The sequence below is a fragment of the Cricetulus griseus genome, chromosome 10 (assembly GCF_003668045.3).
Source record: "Cricetulus griseus strain 17A/GY chromosome 10, alternate assembly CriGri-PICRH-1.0, whole genome shotgun sequence".
NCBI classification, from domain to species: Eukaryota; Metazoa; Chordata; class Mammalia; order Rodentia; family Cricetidae; genus Cricetulus; species Cricetulus griseus.
In genome coordinates this window covers 31,912,767-31,935,157 of record NC_048603.1, presented here as the reverse complement: position 1 = coordinate 31,935,157, position 22,391 = coordinate 31,912,767, and the positions used below count along the sequence as shown (strand labels likewise).

Below are 22,391 nucleotides of genomic sequence, written 5' to 3'. Positions count from 1 at the left end.
AGATGACAGCAGCATATACTCGTTAGAGTGAACATTACTGAGCCCAACGATGAGCTCTGCAGAATGGGAGTTACAATTTACCTTACACACAACAGGTAAAGAAAGGCACAGGGAGGATGGGCCTGTCCCCAGGTATAAGGACAGTAATCTGTTTGGTGAGGAAATACACACTGATGGGGATGTTGGCTACTTATAACTGCAGGTTGTAGAGCGGCTATGTTTCCAGTAAATGACATACTGAATAGACAACTTAGTTAGCAGGTTTATTAACATTTACAGCGTTTCAATCAGGTTCCGTAAGACACTTGTGTAAGGTAGTATGCAGGATGTTCTACTGCAATATCCCACTGGGTCCTGCCTTTGACTGTTCCCACAGGAGCGCCAGTGCGGTTTTCTCTCTGTCCTGGGTCATGGCTTCCCTAGGAAGCATCCAGTCTCTTGCTGTTGTTTCACCATCTCCGCTTTCCTACAGCCGATAATCATCAGGTCTGAAAGACAAAAACCAAGTTTATTTCTTCATGAGCCATTATTTCATTTTCTCCAGGTTGAAGAAAAAAGATCACTTTCCCATTTAAAATGGAAGCGACTGTTTACTACAAACACCTAAGGACAGCACTTCTAAAACACATTCAAACCCAAGTATCACAAGAGAGAAGAGACAACTTCAAAGCAGTCTGGAAAGTAGACCACAGTCTCCCTGTGCCTAGTATCTATGTACTTAGTAACTGAAAAGTTCCGTTTCTCAGGCTGGTCTGCGGTTCAGTGGGTAGAGGTGCCAGTGCGCAGGCCTGATGACTTAACATTGATCCCTGGATCTCACACCAGGGCAAGAGAAAACGGACTCGCACAGGTCAGCCTTGGACCTTGGATGCAAGTTTAATATGCTTTAAAAAAAACAACAAAACAAAACCTCTAAAATCACAAGTTTCTTTTTCTCACGTAGAACTGACGTCTCTGTTCATAGCTAGAACAGCAGCTGCTTAGAAGGCCCCATGTGAGCAAAGGGCAGCACTACAAATCCCCAGGTGATGGCCTGGTTGAAATAAATAGGAACGTTGGAGAGCGCCCTCTTCCTTAAGTTCTGCTAATAGCTCCTGACTGTGAGGAACAGTAGATTAACTTGAGTCTTGTGGGAAAATGCCACATGACCACGCTAGTAGCACAGTCATAGAAAACCCCGAAGCTCTCAACCCAGATCCCCGCTCCTTACAGGATTAGGTAAAATCTTTCTTCACTATCTTCAAGTTTATGAGCTAAAGCATGCTTTATAAGGGCACCGGTAAAACTCTTGTTAACAGTAATGACAGTAAAAGTGGTAATATGCACATTATTAGGAGGAATGGCTTCCAGGTCAGAGGTCACACACTAAGCTGAAGCCTTGCTCCCTTTAGCAGCTGCAGCCTGAACAGGGCACTCCTTTGGGTCTTTCCTGGGGCCACTGTTCCCAGCACCTGGAGCCCCACTTTGCTTTTGCAGCATCAAGTGGGTTACTCATTAAACACTCTAAGCCCACTCCAACTCCGTGGGAAGGCAATTCCAAGACCACTCGTGGTCGTCCTCATTACGTGTGCCCCCCCCCCCAGCAGGCCCCTTTCCAGTAGCATGCTCGGCAGCTGTGTTACATGGGGAATACGGGGTTCTCACTGTTAATGTCCAAGCACCACTCACTGACTGCTGGAGGAGCTCTGTACCCTGAGTGAAGATGTGTCACTATGACTGGTCTAATAAAGAGCTGAATGGCCAATAGCTAGGCAGAAGGAGGTACGGGGGGGGGGGGGGGACTTCCGGGCAGAGAGGGAGAGAATTATGGGAAGAAGGTGGGAGTCGCCAGCCAGAGAGGAAGAAGAAACAGGGTGCAAGATGAAAGAAAGATAAAAAGCCATGATATAAAACACAGATTAATATAAATGGGTTAATTTATGTTACAGGTTAATTTAACTAATGGGACAAGCCTATGCTAAGGTGGCGCTTTCATAATCAATACTAAGCTCTGTGTCATTATTTGGGAGTTGGCTGGCAGGACAGAGAAAAACTTGTTACAAAAGACGCTCAAACTCTCCACTCAGTTTCTCTAGAAAGGTGAATTTTGTTTACTACAAATCATCCTTAACAAGTGAAGGATGAAAATGCAAGGCAGTTCAAGATAAAAGCATCCACCAAGGTAGTCTTTCCAAGTAACAGTTCTCCTGCAGAACTATGCAAAACTCAAAATGAAAGAGGTCTAAAATGAGCCAATAAAAATTCTCCATTTCAGCAAGAGCACCACAGAGTATATAATTATTGGAGTTATGTAATATGCTGGCAAAACTACAAAAATTATGGAAATAATTACTGATAGTATTAAAACAATTGTTCACTTCAAAGCTACAATTTCAGGCAACTGGAGTGTAAAGAAAGAATAGTCCTGTTATTTTTTAATTTCTTCTCATAAATAAGGAGAAATTCCAAGTGCATACCCCACAATTACACTTGTACATTCAGGCACCTAATACACCTAACTTGTATTTTCTAGAGCATAAAATATAACTTTATAGCATTTCCCCCCCTAAAAATTCTGTATTCTTTAGGTGTAAAAGACACTAACATGACAAATTTACCCATTAATGAAAGAAGTGAGATGGACAGCCAATATTACCAATAAGGAAAAATGGCTTTACTTTAAAAAAGTGATGATCAATAGATTTTTATCTCTTCTCTGCTACCATTATTTAAAAAAGACTAATCAGCTGGGTGATAGTGGCACACGCCTTTAAGCCTAGCACTTGGGAGGCAGAGGCAGGTGGATCTCTGAGCTCAAGGCTTGCCTGGTCTACAGAGTGAGTTACAGGACAGTTTCCAAAGCTACACAGAGAACCCCTGTCATGAAAAACAAAAAACAAACAAGGAAAAAAAAATAATCAATAACTAGGAAAAAATGCCTTAGCACATGCTGAGAGTAGGCCTAAAAGAACCCAACCACTGTAAGCACTAAAACAATTTCAATCAGTGGTTCTCAGCCTTCCCATTGCTGAGGCCGTTTAATACAATTCCTCATGTGGTGACCCCCCAGCCATAAAATTATTTTTCTTGCTACTTCATAACTATAATTTTGCTACTGTTACTAATAGTAATATAAAAATCTATGTTTTCCGATGGTCTTAGAGGACCTTTGTGGTCATTTGACCCCCCAAAGGGTAAAATGGATTGAGAATTACTGATTTAAATGAAATCCCAACAATGAAAGTTTTTAATTAAGATGAAATCAAACTTATTAATCACCTGCAGGCTTAATGTTTAGGTTGGCAACTATTACCTGTTGTTTAAAAGTTTTAGCCTCCAAGAGAAAAGTCTGTAAATTTCCCTATTCCCAATGCCAACAAATATCCCCATACAAGTTTTATTACCAGTGACACACACACACGCACACGCACACGCACACGCACACGCACGCACACACACACCACTCCGGGTGTGGTCCAGGGACACCTGCTTCAGTCATGTCTGCAGATCCATCGTCAGTTGGACCCTGCATCATTTTTAGTGGTTATACTCCAAACTAAGACTATATTCTTGGTTCAGCTATTTTTGGTGGAATAAAAGTTTATCCTTCCTCCAAAAGGAGAGAGGTTTTCATCCCAGAAAGGTGAACATTCAAAAAATAAGAAAGTCTACTTTCAGTGCATAGAATTGAATGGTGTTTGAGACACTTTAATTTTACTTTTAAACTATGCAGAATTTAGGAAATGCTAAACATCAATGGTATAGCCCAGCAAGGCAGTCACTTGTGGTTACTGAAATTTAAGCTTATTAAAATTACATCAAATTCAAGTCTATTCCTTGCCACACAGTAACAGTGGTGCAGGGTTCATTCCTGCAGCTGGCCAGAGCCAGCTGTCTATGAAGCTGTTCCTGGTCACATGTGTTTCATCACTAAAAACTACCCGAACCTGATGGCGGATGTACTATGCAGAGAAAACGACATTTTGAATGATTTATGTTAAATGAGTAATACACCTATACAAGATAAAGTTTCAGTAAATGCATATCCATTTACTATTTTGGCAATAGAAGTTACCATATGTTGTATAACTACTTAGGAGAAAAGACCACAACTTTAATGAGCCATAAAGAAAAGCCTAACGTCTAATGCATATTCCTGCTACAGGGGACTATGGAGAGAAAGGGCAGGAAAATCCATCCCCACAGCAGTAAACTCAAAACTAAACCAAGCGGCTCCAGCTTCCACTGAGGATCTCCTTAAAAATAATCACAGCAAAGCCCTTTCTAAGTCTATTTACTTAGTGGAGACACTCAGTTACAGTAAGCAGGGTGACCAGTACTGCTTGATATAACAATATTAAATAGATTTAGTTTTCAATGTTGATATATTGCCACACTGCTTTTGTTAAACTTAGATAAGGGTAAAAAGTGCTACTATGATTCTCCTGTCAGGACTATAAACTTACTTCTGATGGTGATTCTATGAGGCCATTAGACATGGAATACTTATATATGGGAGGCTGTCACAGAAGGCAACTTGATAGGACTTGATAGGACAGGTTAGTTACTGTTTTTAAAATGCGATTGAACAAAGCTGAGTATCTGGGATTCTTTCTATGTATATACTTTCATAAAACAAGGCTATATTACCAAGCATGCCGGTACTAGGTAAGTTCAGATGAGGGGTTTGCTTAGGGGTATAGACTTAGGTCACATAAAGGCAAATCTAAGCCTAAGTATGGAAGTTATCCAGGTTAATTTTGAAGGATTTTCACTGAGGCCCGAGAACATGTGGCAAGTACTACCTCCACGAGTTGGGTGGGGTTTCTCAGTTGCACTGACTGTTCAGTACTTACATCCACAGGTAGGCAGTCACTAGCAGCTGACACATTTAGTTTGGCACAGCGTAGATGCACAGGGCAATGGGGGCACTCTACCACTACAGCTTGGAGGATGACCCAGGAGCTGGTCACCTTCGGCTCAATCCAGAATCTAACACTTATGATTATGTGATTTCAGTGACTAATCCACACCCTTCTCTGCCTATATTTTCCAATTTATAGAAAACGGGTATCAAACTATACTATCTTATTAGTTTGCTCAGAGGATAAGTAGCTATAATTATATGTAAAGTACTGTAAATTCTTTCTTGCTGTTTTTACTGTCATTAATTTAGGGAGATGAATAGTAAAAAATATGAATTAAGTTATTCTGGATAGTGATAAATATTTGTAAAAACTGAAAAATAATTTGTTTTTTTTTTTTCCTAAATTTTTTTTTTAGAACTTCACTTATAAAAGCTGATGAAGAAAACTGTGCATCTTAATTGATTCACTTGGGAAGAATCTGCCGAGTGTGCCAGGCTCTGTGCTTAGCACTAAGCGAGACCAGGATGTAGTCTTATTGTGAAATCAAATGAGCACAGGACACTAAACAGATAAACACGCACATATCTCAAGGATAAATACGATAGTGAAAGGGAAAGCCCATGACAACAGCCTACAAGGGCGACTCTAAGCCAGCGAAGGGTCCCAGGAGGCACTGCCTGAGAAAGTGGAGTCACACACTTCAACTGTATTTCCAGGTCAAAGAAGCCTGGAGACAATTAGATAGAGACAGCTTGTCATTACCGGCATAAGATTGAGGAAATTTGTATGGAAGAGAGGAAAACGTTTTATTCTTTTTTTCTTCTAGGATCAAAACTAAAATTCCAGAATCAATGGACTTTTCATTAAGAGACATTCTTGTCTTACGAAACAATCTGAAAATCCAGACTCACTGCTTTAGGTTAATGACAGTGGATTTACCATTAAAAGAGACAGTCACTCCAAATAAGGTTACCTCCAAGTCTCCAACAACACCCTTGCACGTCCCTGGCATGGGGTTTATTTGCAGTTAATAGCTGCTGAGTTTCAAAGGGAATAAGCGACTGTTTATTCCTACCACGTTTAAGGATCTTACTATTTTAAAGTTGAGCTTGAGAGGCAGAAGAGAGGAAAGACACAAGGACAGCGCACTTACGGAGCCCACACTCTTGGGAAAGCCTCTATCTCTTCTTGGGTGTACTCGTCCAGCCGTTTAGGCACTTTCCGTGGCTGAGGAAGCTCTTCCACTAAATTCTTAAGAATATCTTCTGGAATATCCTAAATCAAGCATATTCGGTACTTAGAATTCTTAAAATATATTTCCAAGTAATAAACAATAAACAGTATTAAGAACTAGCAAAGCTGGGCGTTGGTGGTGCACGCCTTTAATTCCAGCACTCGGGAGGCAGAGGCAGGCGGATCTCTGTTAGTTCGAGGCTAGCCTGGTCTCCAGAGCGAGTGCCAGGACAGGCTCCAAAGCTACACAGAGAAACCCTGTCTCGAAAAACCAAAAGGAAAAAAAAAAAAAAAAAAAAAAAAAAAAAAAAAAAAAAAAAGGAACTAGCCAAAGGAATGAGAAAAAACACCACAATTAAAAAAAAAAAATTCTTTGTATAAATCCCTGAAGAGTACAATGGACCAGTGACACATTTTGGAATTGGTTCTTCTCTTCTTCTCTCCCTCTCCGTTTTAGCTCCTTGAGACAGGGTTTTACCTAGGCTGGTCATGAAACACTCTAGATAGCCCAGGCTGGCTTTGAACTTGTGATCATCCTTCCTCAGCCTCCCAAGTGATGGGTTACAGATGTGTGCCACCCTGGCAATTTGACTTTGAAAATTCAGTAGCTAATTTATTCCCTGCTTGTCTGCTGTAAGAAGGAGCTGTGTTGGCTCATGCTCACACTTCCACCCGGCTGAGTGATGTAACAGGTCGCTGTATTCAGTACTAATTCTTTCTAAACTTTCCTTTTCCTTTTCAGAATTTAGTTTGGTTATGCAGACAGTGATCTAGCCTGTACAAATCACAATTTAAAACATTCTTGTTAAGTCATGGGCAATAATTAGCAACTAGAGTTATTAATCTGTGATCCACAGAAAGCCTACTATTTACCACATAAAATGAGACAAAGTTATTTTTTCACAGTTGATGAAACTGTCATCGAGGACCTCCATTTTATAGGGGGCACTCATAATAGTTCCCATTAAAAAGAAAGCAGTAGCCAGGTGGTGATGGCTCACGCCTTTAATCCCAGCACTCAGGAGGCAGAGGCAGAAGGATCTCTGTGAGGTTGAGGCCAGCCTCATCTACAACGATACACAGAGAAACCCTGCCCCTAAAAACCAAAAAAGGAAAAAAAAAAAAAGAAATCAGTGTCTGACATGCAAACAGAACTTGTAGATCTTCTGAATTTTTATTTTATTGACATGTCACTTAATGGTTTAACAAAGGAATAATTAGCACTGTGTGTGCGAGTTCTTAAGTGTATGCACTGTGTTTACTTTAAAATAGGATAAATATGTTGGAAGTGGAGATGCAATTATTGAAGGCAAACCTATGGCAACTGCTTGAAAGCAGCAAATAAGGCTTCCCTGAGCACTGAGTTAGAGCACTGTTCTCAGAGCTGCTGACTTACCTCATCTGGAAAAAGATGCAACCTTTGCATCATTGTTCTTCTGTGCAGGTTTTTGGGCAGCATGCCATAAGTAGCTAATTTCACAATCTGAAAAGCAGATACACGGAGGACTTAATAGATGATAAGATCAAGGATGGACTGAAAGCAAAACAACAGAGGTGAAAAGGAACGGCTAAGATTCCTCCATGTGAACACAGTAAAGGCACAGACAAAGCAAATTACACAGGAACACCAGAAAAGAACCATTACTCCCGTCTATATTACTGTTTTCTAGAGGTCCTGCCTGCTTACTGCTTGTCGAGAAAAAGAGCTCATGGGAGGGACTAGACATAACCCTTCTATGTGCTAACTTTCAACACAAGTCATTTTCTAAGTTTACATAAGATCCAGGGGGACCTGAATTCCGTCTCCTCCAGGAGGAGACCAGTGAGATTTAAACTCACAAACTAATCTAAGTGCAGTTACACTGACCCTAAGACACAAGTAAGTTATAGCAACGCCCACAATGAATGTTCAACAATTTACTAGTTGTATGGTAGCCAGTGTGTTACATCTTAACAACATATTTATGATGCTGTGGAGCAAGGGCTGTAATCAGCCTCACCTAGCAGCAGAGACACTGACTGTGGATAAAGACTGACCTAATTTCGTCCGTCTGTCTGTCTGTCTGTCTGTCTGTCTGTCTGTCTGTCTGTCTGTCTGTCTGTCTGTCTGTCTAATGGCTACAGGCATTCAAATGAAGTGGTATTACTCCCAGAAACAGAAACAGAAACAGAGTATATGCAATCACCCCCAAAATCCACTTCTCTCCATAACTTACTAGGATGACACATGCAGGTAAACGCTCATACACAGGAAAATAATTAATAAATAAAATGTTAACAAATGAAGATCTTTCAATGAGGTAATAATGCAAACAGGTTTAAATGAAGTATGTTCTAAGCCTTCAACATTTTGCATTATGTTTCAGTTTTTGTTCATCAAAACTAATTAGAACAAAGTAGAAAGACACATGTGTATACAGCTGCCATAATTAAACCCATTTGGTGCATGGTAACTTGAAAAGTAAAAAATGTTAAAAAAGTTTTTACAAACCTTATTAAGTGTCACTATTAAAAAGTTGAATTATATTGCCTCCTAGTGTACAGTTAACGCACCCAAAGAAACAGAAACTAACTGAAACTTTTAAACTTACAATTAAAATTGTACTTTGTTGTAACAGTTATGTCGGGGAGTGTCATCCGGCCGGCCAGCCTTAGTATTTTTCTATACAGGCCATAACAAGTAAGATGAACACAACACTGTGAGCTGTAACAGTGTAAAACCACACTAGCCATGAAACAGAACATTAACCAGTTCCTAAGAAGTGGTGTCTGAGCATTTATGTACAGATGGTGACATGTGGAACTTCTAAATGGTTGCTAGGTCTGACTATAATAGAATATCCCTCTCCTACATGTAAATCATCAAGGAAACTCAAAGGAGTATAAAGAAATAGTTGCATCATGACAACTTATCCATTCTCCCTCCAACTTTTTTATGAAAATAAGGAGGAGTAATACCTTGTTCAATTACAAATGCATTTAAGAAAAAATGCTAGTTGTCAAAGGAAAAGGAAAAATAAGTTGTAAAACAGCAAAAGAAGACTTTATGTTCTGGTAGTAGTGGGACAAACATATGGATTAGAACTTTGTTGACTATATCATTCAAATAATAATAAACACCAATAGTAATGTTTATTAATAATAAATGCGTATTAATAGTGATTATTTTACATATTTTAATAATGATACATATTTAATTAACAATGGTGTTTATTAACTGTTCTTTGATTTATCTTGTGGGGTTAGGGTTGCAGGTTACTGGTAGAGTGTTTGCCTAGTACAAAGCCTAGACTCTGGGTTTCATTTCTAACAAGCACACCTGCTCAATATTTTCTTAGCCGTTCCAATTCAATACTCTTGTTATTTATCCTGACATTTGACTTCTGTTGTGTTGTGTTGTGTTGTTTTTTGTTTGGGTATGTGTTTTTTTTTGTTTGTTTTGTTTTTTATTTTCTTATAATGCATTGCTGCCCTGCTTTCCTTCAGGGATCTGTTTTCTCATCCATGAAATACTGGGAGGGATACTGGATGTTAGAAGGGGTTAGGAAGTTTAAACTATAGAATTAAAACCCAGGTAAATGCAAATCCAAAGGAGACTAGGAGAACCACAGAGCTCAAGGTCAGAAGGATTGCTGGAGATACGGAAGGCCAAACACACTGATGCTGATCTGTCTGTTCTAAGATTATAATCCCAAACTTAGATTCACCTAACACTAAATCTTCAAAATACACAATCCTCCACTGACAGAGCTATACAGACATAAAAAAGCCCATTAACATTTGTTAATTGTTGTCTCAATGAGACAACAAATCAGGCAAACAAACTAGTTGGTAAGTTTAAAATATACTAAACAAACACATTATATCCCTTTGTCTTTCTCCCAAGGTATTTGCAGCACTTATTCTAGACCATGACCGACATGCCCAAAATAGAAAAGTGTCTACATTCTTTGAGTTGATGTAACTAATGATGGTAATTAGGAAATAGAATTGAACGATAATGAACATGGCATTAATAAAACTCTGTGTAATACAGTGAAGCAGGTATCACCCTGAGTGGTGCCTTTATTAAAAGGGACATGGTAAAAACAGTCCATATCAGTCCTGCCAGACGACCAATACAAACAATAAGCTTACCGCCACTGGGTCCTTCAGATGCAGTTGTGCAGCTGTTACTTGTCGAAACCCACCTGGGTAGCTGTTCAAAGGAGAAACATGTTCTTAAGCTGAACATCCTTTCATAATAACCAAATGATTCTAACAAGTTATGTCTCGCCTCTGGAAACTATTAAAAATTAAAACGTGTGTGTGTGTGCAAGCTATCCTGACTGCCACACAAGCATGTGTATGTACATGCACACACATACTTACAAGTACACATGCATACGTATACACACACTAAAAATAAATAAGTAAGCTATGCTGTTTAAAGAATATTCTCTATAACTATTTCACAGGTAGTTATCTCGGAAAATTCTTAGCATAATTATTTTCGTAAGAATTTTGTTGGCGCTGGAGAGATGGCTCAGCACTTAAGAGCACTGCCTGCTCTTCCAAAGGTCCTGAGTTCAATTCCCAGCCTCTGTAATGAGATTTGGTGCCCTCTTCTGGCTTGCAGACAGACATACAGGCCGAACACTGTACACATAAAAAATGTTATTCCTTCATTCATTTTCTTACCTGTTCCATTCTATCTAGGTTACCACATATTTATTTCAACAAAGAAATAGCAATGAGCCAGAATAACGTATGTTCCCTATCCAGTTAGGTTAACTGCATAATCTAGGTATGAGAACCTGGGAAAGTGGTGGCAGAGCACGTGGTCCTGAAGTCAAGTTCATGCTCTGCTGACACTGAGACGTGGTCTCATGGCTTGGGCTGGCCTACACCTCCTCACAGAGCGGAGGGTGATACTCAACCCCTGGTCGTCTATCCTCTGCTTCCCAAACACTGGGATTACAGGTGGGTACCAATAATCCAGCCAGTTCATTATACAGATAACTATGCTGTCCTAATAGTCAGTAAAGATCACTAGGAATTATGGGTTGGTTCCAGGCAATAAATTACCTATGTCCTAGTGCTCAGATCAAACAGCGGACTTAAGTGGACAAACTGGGATTGGCGTGGTATCCAGATCCAGACCTAGAAACCAGATGCTGTCAGCGGCTCCCAGATAGTGGCGAGACACTGGTTTTGTGTGTGTGTGTGAGGCAGTCTAATAGAAACTGTTATTTGCCCCACCTAATTTTACAAAACTGAGTCAAAGGAGAAAATGATATTTGTGAAATTATAAGAAACTGACAACAATACATAGTTATGAGGGCTTATTATCCTAAATAAAAGAAAAAAAAATTAAATGGCTTTTACAAAAAGAAAAAGCAAAAAGGGGAAAAGAGGACAGCCAGTGGATTCTAAGAGAAAAATTTAGGATTACTAAAATTTAAGTTACTTTCAAGAAATTCTGAAAACATTTTAAGATAATTAAGTAAGCCACACATTAGGGCTTTAACTTAAACATATTATATGCTTACTGAGAAAGATAGGTCATTTCCAAACTGCTACGACTTATTTGTTTCATGGAATTTCAGTTTTAGAAGAAGAAACACCCGTCTAGACGTCTATTCCTATAGTCTTTCCCTTCATGGAAAATTACTTTGTAATGTCTATGCTAAAGACTATCTTTCTATTTTTAACACTGGGCTGGCAAATTCTAAAGCATAATACCATTTATGCTATATTTCAGAACTTTGGACCTTCTCCTGAAGGACCTGGAAAGCTAATGAGAATCCCAAGCAGGGGATGACTTGAGCAATGTGATACGCAATTGATTCTCACCAGCGAAAGGCAACTACATTTCTTCCCTTTCTGAAATGCCCCGAGAGAGTAAGGCAATGTGATTGATATGACAGTCACGAGTCTCTCAAATAAATGAACTCAACATACACGCTCTAAGCGTCTGTTTGCTGCGTAGGAGGGTTGCATAGGTACATCAGACAGCATCCTGTCCTAAAGAGAGTGATGACATGACTTTTGACAGTCATGTCAAAACAGTTCAGTGAATTTAGACAAGGTAATTCAACATGAAAAAAAAAAATGAGAAGTCAATGCTCATAAATTATTTGTCCAGAAAGCCTTTTTGAGACAAGAAATCAAAAGAATTTCAATGGAAAAGCCATACTAAATTATATAAAAATTAAGTAACAATAAAGAACACCATAAAGTTCTTGAGAAACAAAAAATTTAACAACAGATTTAAATGCTTAATAGATTAAAAGCACATAAAAAAGGAAGCTGGGGGTGCAGCACAGTCCTACTGCCCAGCACCTGCAGACAGAGACTGGAGGATCAGAGGCCAGATTCAGTCACATATCAAGCTCAAGGCAGGTCTAGGCTTCATGAAAGTCTGTCTCAGAAAACTCCAAATAAATTATGCCCTTCCTCAGAATACACAAAGGTGATACGAAAGAGCAGAAACCTCACTATTAAGCAAGTGAAAATAACCAGATGTCCATAAAAAATACAGAACCTTATTAAGTTGTTTTTAATGTTATGGCCCCAGTCATCAAAAACCAGGTATAAGTCTACAATGGTAGAATGACTCTGGAAAGAACTGTGGTGATATATTGTTTATGATCTAATAAAGCTTGCCTGAAGATCAGAATGCAAAGCTAACCACAGCCATAGAGGCCAGGCAGGGTGGTGCACACCTTTAATCCCAGCACTAGAGAGGAATATAAGACTGGAGCTCAGGGTCTCATTCAGACTGCAGTCATGCTGAGGCGGATCACCCAGCCTTGATAGCGATCAGATCTCCCTAGTGGTTGGCTGCTTTGCTTTTCTGATCTTCAGCTTGAACCCCAATATCTGCCTTGGGTTTTTATTATTTGTACTACATGTTGGAGACCAACTTAAAGGTATGAATCACGAAAAAGTCTCTTGCCTGGGGCTTTGCAGCCATGGACTCCTTGTGCACTGTACCCAAATGCTCCATGTATATAAATGCATGCAGGTAATATCATGCATACACATAAAATTAAAAAAAGTGGAAGATCAACATTTATAACCATAACTTGGATGACTGTACAGAGGTATGTTTTAATTTTTCCTTTTATTTGAAACTCTAGATTAAGTCAATATAGATGGTAAAATCGGGATCTCAAAATAACGTGGTGGAGATAAAAGAAGAGACATAATTTAACAAGGACATGTGAGAAAAAAAATAAGAGTTTGGGCTGACAGTAAACGTTATGAACCACAAAATTGATATGTCTTTGAAGAAAATCTATTTTACAGTGAAAGATGGCCTAGCTGGAAAAATGGAGGAAAGAATCCCACTGTCCTTGAAAACCCACAGTATACTCAGTAAGTTCATTTACCAAAGACAGATGGTGACAGACAAGATGGGAGCTAGAGAAGAGTGATCATCCTTTACCCCCGTGGGAGACGTCCGTGTTCAGACGGTGCTGCAAACAGATGGAGTATAGGAAGGAGAAAGACTGATGTTGTGCTGGGTGGTAGCCTGTTTTTGTTCACTAAGCTGAACATGCAATATTAGTAAATTCAGTATTTCCTTACACGCTTTAAAAAAAAACAAAAAAAACCAACTCCCTTTTTCCTTTAAAATAAGGACAACCGTACTATTAAAGCCACACATCTGAACTGTGTTCCTTAGCATTTTCTTACCCAGTATGTGAGGAGTACACTTTTTGTTCCCACTTGTTTCCAGAAAATGCAATATGTCTTGTGTTTATTATGACAACATGATCTCCACAGTCACCTGGATTTCAAAAGACACAAGCGAGAAAGACTGTATGAAAACATCAAAGTCTTAAAAAACACGGCTTGCTTATTTAGTTAGCAAAGTGCAAACACCACATTGAAAAAGAAAAGGCACAGTGAAACACCACAGTCCTTGAGCACATTTGTTTCATTTGATACACCACGTAAGCACAGAAAGAGCTAGAGCTGGCGGGCCGTTTGGAAAATCCCAACCCTGGAAGGAAGGTACAAGAAACTTTTAAAAGATGACAATAATGACAACACATTCCTTAGAGGCACACGATTACTTTTCCTTTTATTTCTCCCAATGATAATGCTCCTGCTAAAACTTAAGCATTTCTATTACAGTTACCTTTAAGTAGATGATACAAGTGTTTCTTTACAAATAGCAAAGACAATGAAAACAATATGTACATCAAAGTACAAAGAGCGTTTTACCAATAGGCAAATTAGAAACAAATGTGAGAAATTACAATTGATTATCATTCTTTTCAGTTTTAGAGAACAATAGAACACTATGGCTTTATGCTGTAAGTACTTCCACAAGGCGTTTTCCAACCACAACTAACCAGTCAAATCTAGACTAGCTCTCTCAGCAATGACTGCAAACATCCTGAACAGGGCAGATGACCTGAAAACCACAATACACGTACTTTGTTAACTTCCTTAGGAAAAAGACCTTTAAGTTTGTGTCTATCTAGAAACAAACAAAAATGCCAATGTGCAAATTCTCACATGAGCCACCGTTCCTAATGTCACTAGCTAATCTGAAACATTAAATCACTATTCCACTAATCAGAAACAACAACAAACTTCAAAAATAATAAGTATAAATTATTATACTACTATAAACTCCAAAATCACACGAAAAGGTTCTAGGGAAAGAATGAATTGGACCACAGAGTTTTCAGACAGGATCCTATTTTAGGACCTCGGGAGAAGGAAAGGAGATGAAGCAGTGATTTGCACTGCCAGTGTCAAAGGGGAAAGCGGCTAAAGCGAGCAACTGGAAAGCCTGCTGCTGATGGGCTGGAAGACAACGTCAGACAGCTTCTGCCTAATGAAACGACAAAAGCTCCTAAAAGTGGCACACGGTGGACAGAGAACCAGGAGCTCAGCTAAGGAGGCGGGAAATGTCCCAGAATGCCTCAGCATGGCAAGAGGACTCCAGCTTCAGACACTTCACAGCTACAGCAGCCCGGGCCTTTCGCGGTTAGGCGATTTACTGACACACATGGCTACCGAGTCAGGCTCAGCTGTGATACCCATTGAAGAACAAAACCGAATCTTTAAATTTTAAATATGTACAAAACATCTAGAGTCACTTAAAAATTTCACAAAAATCAAAAAGGTTCTTTTGAGGGCATTAAACACTACAAACAGGATAAAAACAAGGTCTTTCCCATCTAAGGTGTAGATTATTTTTCAATATGAAGTTATGTGTTTAAGTGAACTACAGATTAATACAAAAGCAACCACTGGTGGAAAAGACTATAGTCGTGATTATTGTGTGATTGCTTTTGTCTAAATTTGTTAATGAAATACAAATGTCTTCATTTAAAGATTTAAAAAGCTGTTACTTTGCTTGTGTGAAAGCAGGTACTTGTGTGCTCACACAGATGTCAGAGGACACTGCTCTGAAGGTGGTTCTCTCCTTCCATCTCTCTGTGCGTCACAGGAATTGAACTGAGGTTGCCAGACATGCTTAGCAAGCATTTCACTCACTGAGACACACACCAGCACAATTTTAAACTTTTAAGTAAAAAACGTACAGTTTCTGTCCATGTACTGAATGTAAATAAATCAGCATTCCTATGTTTCCACCAATAAGAAATGAATAGTACAACTTCTCCTTTGTTTTCACTCACTATCGCTATTTTATTATTTTGTTTAAAGCTCACAGTGGTTTTAATTTGCACCCCCCCTGCTGGCTTGCACTGGATTTCCACGTACCTGCCATCAGCCCATGGACCATTTCACTTTCTAATTAGGTTGTGACATTTAGTATTGTTTCAGCTGTTTACTAATCTCAGTTCTTTGTTAATTCTGTGGTTTTCTTCTGGTCTGTAGCTTGTTTCACCCCCTACTTTCACGAGCCCTACTTCATCTTTTTTCATTTTCAAGGAGCTTTTCTTTTTATTATTTTTTATATTCCAATCCCAGTTCCCCTCCCTCCTCTCCTCTCTACCCCGGCTCCCAATTTAAGCTGAACTTAAGAGCCTTAGGGTCAAGAGACTAAGGCCCGACTCTTTCCTTCATCCAGTGCAGCATTGTTTTTATATACTATAAGATAAGGTGGAAAAACCATTTAAAATTACTATTCAAAGCAATAAATAATGAAGGTTTGCACTGGCCTTTATGCTTACTTCCAATTTTCTATGGTCAAATTTGGAAAAACTCTTGTGAACATGATTTCTGGCATCTGAGCATGTGTATAGTCAGAGGCAGTGTGCGGCCATAAACACTGGCTGTCTGTGAAGACTGTGATTACACACCAAGAGTCCCTGTCATCTGCTCCTTGACCTACATCTCCTACAAAAATCAAATCTCAGAGTTATAGTACTAACCTAGCATGTCTGGGACTCAGGTTCAATCCCCAGCAAAACATCCACAACACCCACCCCCCATACAGGGTTGTGGGGGTAATAAAGCAAAATAATTTTTAAGTGGCAAGCCTGTTTGCCTGTTTCCTATAACATCTCGAAAGGCTCATCTGACAAATCAAGCATTTCAAATATTATTTACATTACTTTCTGATACCTTGTCAACTTTATAAGCCATTCCTAGAGGTCTGACTATTTGTTGTTTATTTTCCAAAAGAAATGTGTACAGTGATTATGAATACCTAATGCCTAGTTAACTGCTTAGTAGACTACTAAATGTCAGAAATAAACTTTTAAAAGACAATGCGTTTATCAGGCACTGGTGATTTAGAAATTTGATTATAGTGACATCTTGTGGTCATAAGAAGCTTTGCTGATGTAGTTAACATGTTCAACACACTCAGGCAAGCAGGCTACGGTATAATCTTTAAAAGGCCAAGTTTCTAACTTCTTAAGCCATTCTCTACTCTTAGGAAAGGGAGGCCTACAGGCAGTCATGACAGCTTTTCCGGTGTTCCAGGAGAATGTGTACTTATGGCACTTAAAGGACACATATGGAATGACTGCCCTTTAAAGAAAGAACTTACTGAGGACGCTGGTACCTGCTGTCCTTGGGGACAGAAATCAGGTGACTATGACTTGTTCATCTACCTCCAATTTCTTATCACTGCTCTTTCTACAAAGACAGCCTAAGTGAAGCTGTTGACTATTGACTCCATTCCTAAGGAGCAGGAACAGAGTGTTAATGGCCACACAGAAGACAATGGGTGTCTCCTCTGTGAGGAAGCAGGGGCCCAAGTTTCAGTCCCAAGTATACTAGGATGTAGCTGAAGTACAATGAGAACGTCACCATCTTCTTCCTTCACTTTCTCACCTACCTCTGGGGCAAGTCATAGAAACTGTACAGATTTGCAGGTCTATCAAGATGCATGGTTTTGGTGTGCCAATTCTTATTTTTTAAGAAAAAAATCATTAACTTTTAGGGAAAGTACAAAAGATGCTTGCTATTTCTTTCAAAATTCAGTTGATCTCATTATTCACAACTTCCTATTTGTAAGTTTCCTTAGTTGTTAGAACTTGAGTTGCCAGATACACACATTGCCTGCTGTGGCTATAGAAAGCAATGTTCTATTTCTTCTCTCGAGTGCAAACAGTGCCATTTGGAGGGTGTGGTAGTTTTTGCATTTGTAGTTTTTATTAAGTGCCTTAACCCCTCGACTCTGGTACTGGAATAAGGAGTACTCTTCCTGAGCACGGGCAGGCTGCGCAACATGGCTCTGAGAGACAACGTGTATTAGATAAGCTTAGTTCACAAATGAGTTATAAGGTACAGTGTTGGGGATCAAGAGCTCAGGGTTAAAGAATGCATGCAAGTATGTATGTAAGTATGTGTGTGTGTGTGTGTATGTATGTGTGTATGTATGTGTGTGTGTGTATGTAAGTATGTATGTATGTATGTATGTATGTATGTGTGTACGTAAAGATTTTTACAGAGATCCACACAAACAAGGTTAGACATTGAGTGGATGATAGAAATGACGAAATGGTGTGACATCATTTCCCCTTGAAACGCTGTGCAGTAATCCAGTTGTGACTCCAGAACCAAACTCCCAGGAAGAAGAGAGGCGACTGTTTATGAAGCATCCGATTGAAAGCGTCAGGCACAAGCTACCTCTGCTGGTAGCGGCCGCCTACTGCAGGAGGTGATCGAGCAGGGCAGCCCTTTACATCCATAGTCTACACACAGATTTCAGAGCATAGGTTTTTCTAACACTCTACTGAGAGTTTGTTACAGAAGGAAGATAAATAGGTTTAACAAACAAGAAAAATTACAAACCTGTGCTCTTAGATAAATTCAATCATTTGAATTCTTTTGCTCCAGCTCCATGGCAAAATTTAGCAGCTCAAATGTCAAGGCCTTAGATGAAAGTTTTTTGTTTTTTCCTTTTCATTTTCTTAACTAGTATTTATAAATGCAAACATCCATACAACAAACACTTTTTACATTCCCCTTAACATGGGTACTTAGAGCTCTTGTTTCTTTTTTACATTCAAGTCTAGTGAAGAAAGGTGGACAGAAAGTATGCTCATGTCAAGTGACACATAATGGCAAATTAATGATAAGAATGATAAAAAATGGCAAAGTAAAGGCTTAATGGGTGAATGGGCAACTAGACAGAGGGCTCAAGGAAGGCCTTGTTCAGGGCAGAAATGTCAAAGGACCCAAAGGAGTGAAGCTTGCAGGACTGGGGAAGAACACGCAGGCAGAGAAGAGAATGAAAGGGACCCAAGCAAAAATGTGCTTAGTCCAATCAAGGAGACAGCAGCAGGCCTTAGAGGATTGCTCAGAGGACAGATGGGATAATGTTAGAAGTTCAGGAGCCACAGACCTAAGTCCCAGAGGGGACATGCATAACAATTGCTTTTTATTCTGTAGTTTTGGAAAAGATAACTTAGCTTAGTCTGTGCAGGAACTATGTATGAGCCAGACAGTGTGGAGAACAACAGTTCAATAAAGAAGAGAGGGAGAGAGTGAAAAGCTGACAGGCTGCAGGAATGCTGCTTTCTAATTTTTAAATTAGGCATACTTATGCAGGGCATGGGAACTGAGAAAAGAGTCATGTAACTTAGAAATAGAGAAGGAGGAAACTGAGGACAGGCTGGTTTGGGTAGGGAAAATTCAGGAGTAAGATGTCTCTAATTGGGCTAATTTACTGAAGATAAATACTGGGTACCCAAGAGGACACGCTAAGCAGAAACTGGACACATGAGTGTAGCAGACATGTCAAAACTAGAGACAGGTATCTGGAAGGATTCGAACACACATAGTTTGTAGAGCCCTGAGACAGAAATCAGTCATTTAATGATAGAAAAGAGGTTCCGGGCTGGGCTATGGGATACATCCACTTTTTAGTGAGAGGAAATGTCTCGGTAAACAAAGTCTACCCAAAAAACGCCTACAAGCCTAACTCTTGTAAAATGAAAACAGGTTTATCATTTTAGAAAGAGCACACAGAAAGCAAATCTTTAATTCAATAGTAAAAGGCAACCTGCTGTGGACAATCCTTCTGTATACTGTAAATACGTATTGCTCTCATTGGTTTAATAAAGAAGCCGACTGGCTAATAGCTGAACAGGATAAGGTTAGGCAGGAGAGCCAGACGAGGAGAATGCTGGTAGGAAGAAGGGCCGAGTCAGAGCAGTCACCAGCCAGGCACAGAGGGAGCAGGAGATGAGCATGCTATGCTAATAAAGGCACCACCACATGGCAGAGTGCTAATAAGGAATACAGGTTAACTTAAAATGTAAGAGCTAGTTAGTCATAAGCCTGAGCTATTGGCTGAACATTTGTAATTAGTATTAAGCCTCTGAGTGATTATTCGAGAGCAGCTGCAGAACAGGAAAACCTTGCCTAAAGCAACCTACCATATTTAGCTAGCTCTATCTTTCTAGGGAAGAATTTTTAGAAAACAGGCAGGACTGCTGTTAAAAAAAAAAACAACTCTCTACTCAAAGCCATGTCACATGAGAAGAGATGGGTAAGAAGGGAATCCTAATTTACAGTGCAAGTCAGGACACTATTAGAGCTGAAGTAAGGGCTACTGGTGATTTACTGTTGGTAAGAGTGTTTTCTTTCAGTAAGTCAAATTCAGTTTAGCACTGGATGAGGACTGCCAAAAGGAAGAGAATACAGAATCCTCATATACCCACAGAAAGGGACCCTTAAACACAGTTCCATAAGCTTCACAAGTTCCTCTTCTGGAGTGTACACTATATCTGCTAATGAGGGGTCTACAACAGTACTTACTCAGCTGGTGGTACACTGGTTTATGTAGTCCTTGAAGCTTTTTTGATGCTATAGCTGCAAGTTTGCCAGGGGGCTGCATCTTGCCATCTAAGAGATACCATATTCGAGCAAAAGTGGCCCATTGCTTGAAAATAAAGAAAAAAGATGAAGAAAATCCTAGTTAGAATGGAAATAATTAAATACATTATCACATGCCATCGTCTGTATTCTACAATTAATGCCAACAATTACTTTGAAAAACAGACTATGACTAAAATGTATGTGTGTGTGCATTTTGTTTTCTTTACCAGCTCTAAAGTCTTCTCTCATTACTGTATAGAGATAGTAAGTGTATTTATACAGAAAGTTGGGTGGCTAGTTGTCAACTGAAGATAATTTAAGACCTCAGTTCTAAGAGAGTTAAACACAACTGCATGATCAGAAAAGCACAACTGAAATCCAACATTTCTATGTGTATGTGAGACACTGGGGATACTAGGCAAGCACTCCACAAAACTGAAACACATCACTAGCCCCGTTAATGCCTTTGAGTCAGTTCTGCTGAGTTACTCAGTTTGGCCGTGAACTCGCTCTGTACCCCACAAAGGCTTGAACTCACAACCCTCCCACTTCAGCCTCCAGAGTATCTGGTATTATAGGCTTGTCTTCAACAGACCTCTTTATGTCACCTGAGAAAAATCACGCTCTTCAATATCTCCAAACTAAGAAAATTATCTATCTCTATTCCGGAAAACTCTTGGCCAGGTGCTTTCATTATGCATATCTGCTAGAAAAATACAATTCAGCTTGGGGTTTCATATTAGTTATCCTAAACTTTAAGCTAGCCCATGCATACGCAAAGACAAGTTTCCCCCATCCCATGGAGACCAATCCTTAAAACAGTTTGACAAACAATACAAAAGCTGCCACAATGTCAACTTGCTGTCAAAGTTTAAAGACATTAATTTTCACATCCTGTATTTACCTCATTACAGACAGGCAGCAACCACACTTAAAGGAGCTGAACTTCGAGTGGCATTAGGCTAGGAGTCATCTTGGATTAACACACAAAAACCACAATTCCGTCTCTTCTCCCTAAAATCTGCTTCGGTTCCCGTGTTCCCTACACCACCGCCTTCCGGTTGCCCAAACCAGAATTCTTCGACGTCACTCTTGTTTCTTCTTTCGCCCACGTTCGATCCTTTAATACATACTGCGGGCTGTTCACCACTCCAGTGTTTTAGCCTCACTCGTGCATGAGCGTCTCGCATGGTATACTAGAATAGCAATCCAAACTCATTTCCTCCTTTTCTCCTTCACACACAGATCGACATCTGTGAACATCTTCCTTCTGGCAGCCTGGGTGCTAGGTCTTTTTAATGCCTAAGGCGTCCAGGTCAAAACCGCCAAACAACTCCCCATCCTTCAGTTCTTTTGCGACAAGTCTCACGTAGCGCAGGCCGACTTCAAGCTTGCAATGGAGCCGAGAAGGCTGACCCCGAACTTAGCATCTTCCTTCCTTCCTCCACCTCCCAAGTGCTGGAATAACAGGCGGGCTCCGTGGGGACGGAACCCAGATGCTAGACACACACTGTGCTCAACCACACGCAGCTCCACCCTCTCCCTTCCCCGCCAGACTCCACTGCAGCAGACAAAACTGACCAACTTTCAGCCGTTCCACTCACTGTCTCCCCGGAACGCTCCCAGGGCTGTGTGCGAGCAACGGCAGCCACGAAACGGGCAGCCGTAGCCAAGCACAGATGTCAAAGCGGTGGCCCGAGTCCCGACCCCCCACCCCCGGCCCGTGACTCCGCCAGGAGCTTCCGGGCCACGGGTGTCAGCCGCTTCTTCCCCGAAGGCTCAGCATCTGCACCGAGTCCCCGCGGAGACCGCCGCTCTGCACTCGGGCGAGCGCCCGGCGCACACCACCCCTCCGGAGGCGCGCGAGCTCACCTGCGGCGCCCTAGAGAAGCTGGACATGCTCCCCGACTTCCGGCGTCCCTTTCGCTTCCACTCGCCCGGTCGCCGTACCAGCGACCCCCCACGAGTCCGGCCGGAAACAAAGACAACGCAGCACGAGGGTTCCTACCGCGGGCGAGCGCTCGTCGGCTGCTTCTCCGCCACGCTCCGGCACCGCGCCTC

At 40.5% G+C, this 22,391-nt stretch overlaps 1 protein-coding gene across 2 annotated transcripts; it reads right to left on the bottom strand.

The window, feature by feature from the left end:
• Positions 1-242: 242 nt before the first annotated feature.
• On the bottom strand, positions 243-22,367 carry Mrpl13 (mitochondrial ribosomal protein L13). Of its 2 annotated transcripts, none has more exons than XM_027431690.2 (7): positions 22,203-22,367; positions 20,271-20,394; positions 13,764-13,857; positions 10,218-10,278; positions 7,477-7,563; positions 6,001-6,122; positions 243-488 (listed from the first exon to the last, which is right to left on the bottom strand). In XM_027431690.2, exons 1-7 carry the CDS (start codon positions 22,227-22,229, stop codon positions 467-469), a joined length of 537 nt encoding a protein of 178 aa, XP_027287491.1. In that variant the 5' UTR covers positions 22,230-22,367; the 3' UTR covers positions 243-466. The 2 variants fall into 2 exon arrangements, with proteins under 2 accessions (XP_027287491.1, XP_027287492.1); XM_027431691.2 differs by lacking the exon at positions 22,203-22,367 and adding an exon at positions 21,235-21,893.
• Between the last annotated feature and the right edge of the window lie 24 nt (positions 22,368-22,391).

Bases quoted from the DNA above. Each gene is read 5' to 3' on its own strand.
- Mrpl13 (XM_027431690.2), bottom strand. From the start codon at position 22,229: ATGTCCAGCTTCTCTAGGGCGCCGCAG. The intron at 10,279-13,763 runs GTAAGAAAATGC...TCCTTTGAACAG, and splicing joins GTGTACTCCTCACATACTGG to CTACCCAGGTGGGTTTCGAC. The intron at 489-6,000 runs GTAAGTGCGCTG...TTTGTCTTTCAG, and splicing joins TTCCCAAGAGTGTGGGCTCC to ACCTGATGATTATCGGCTGT.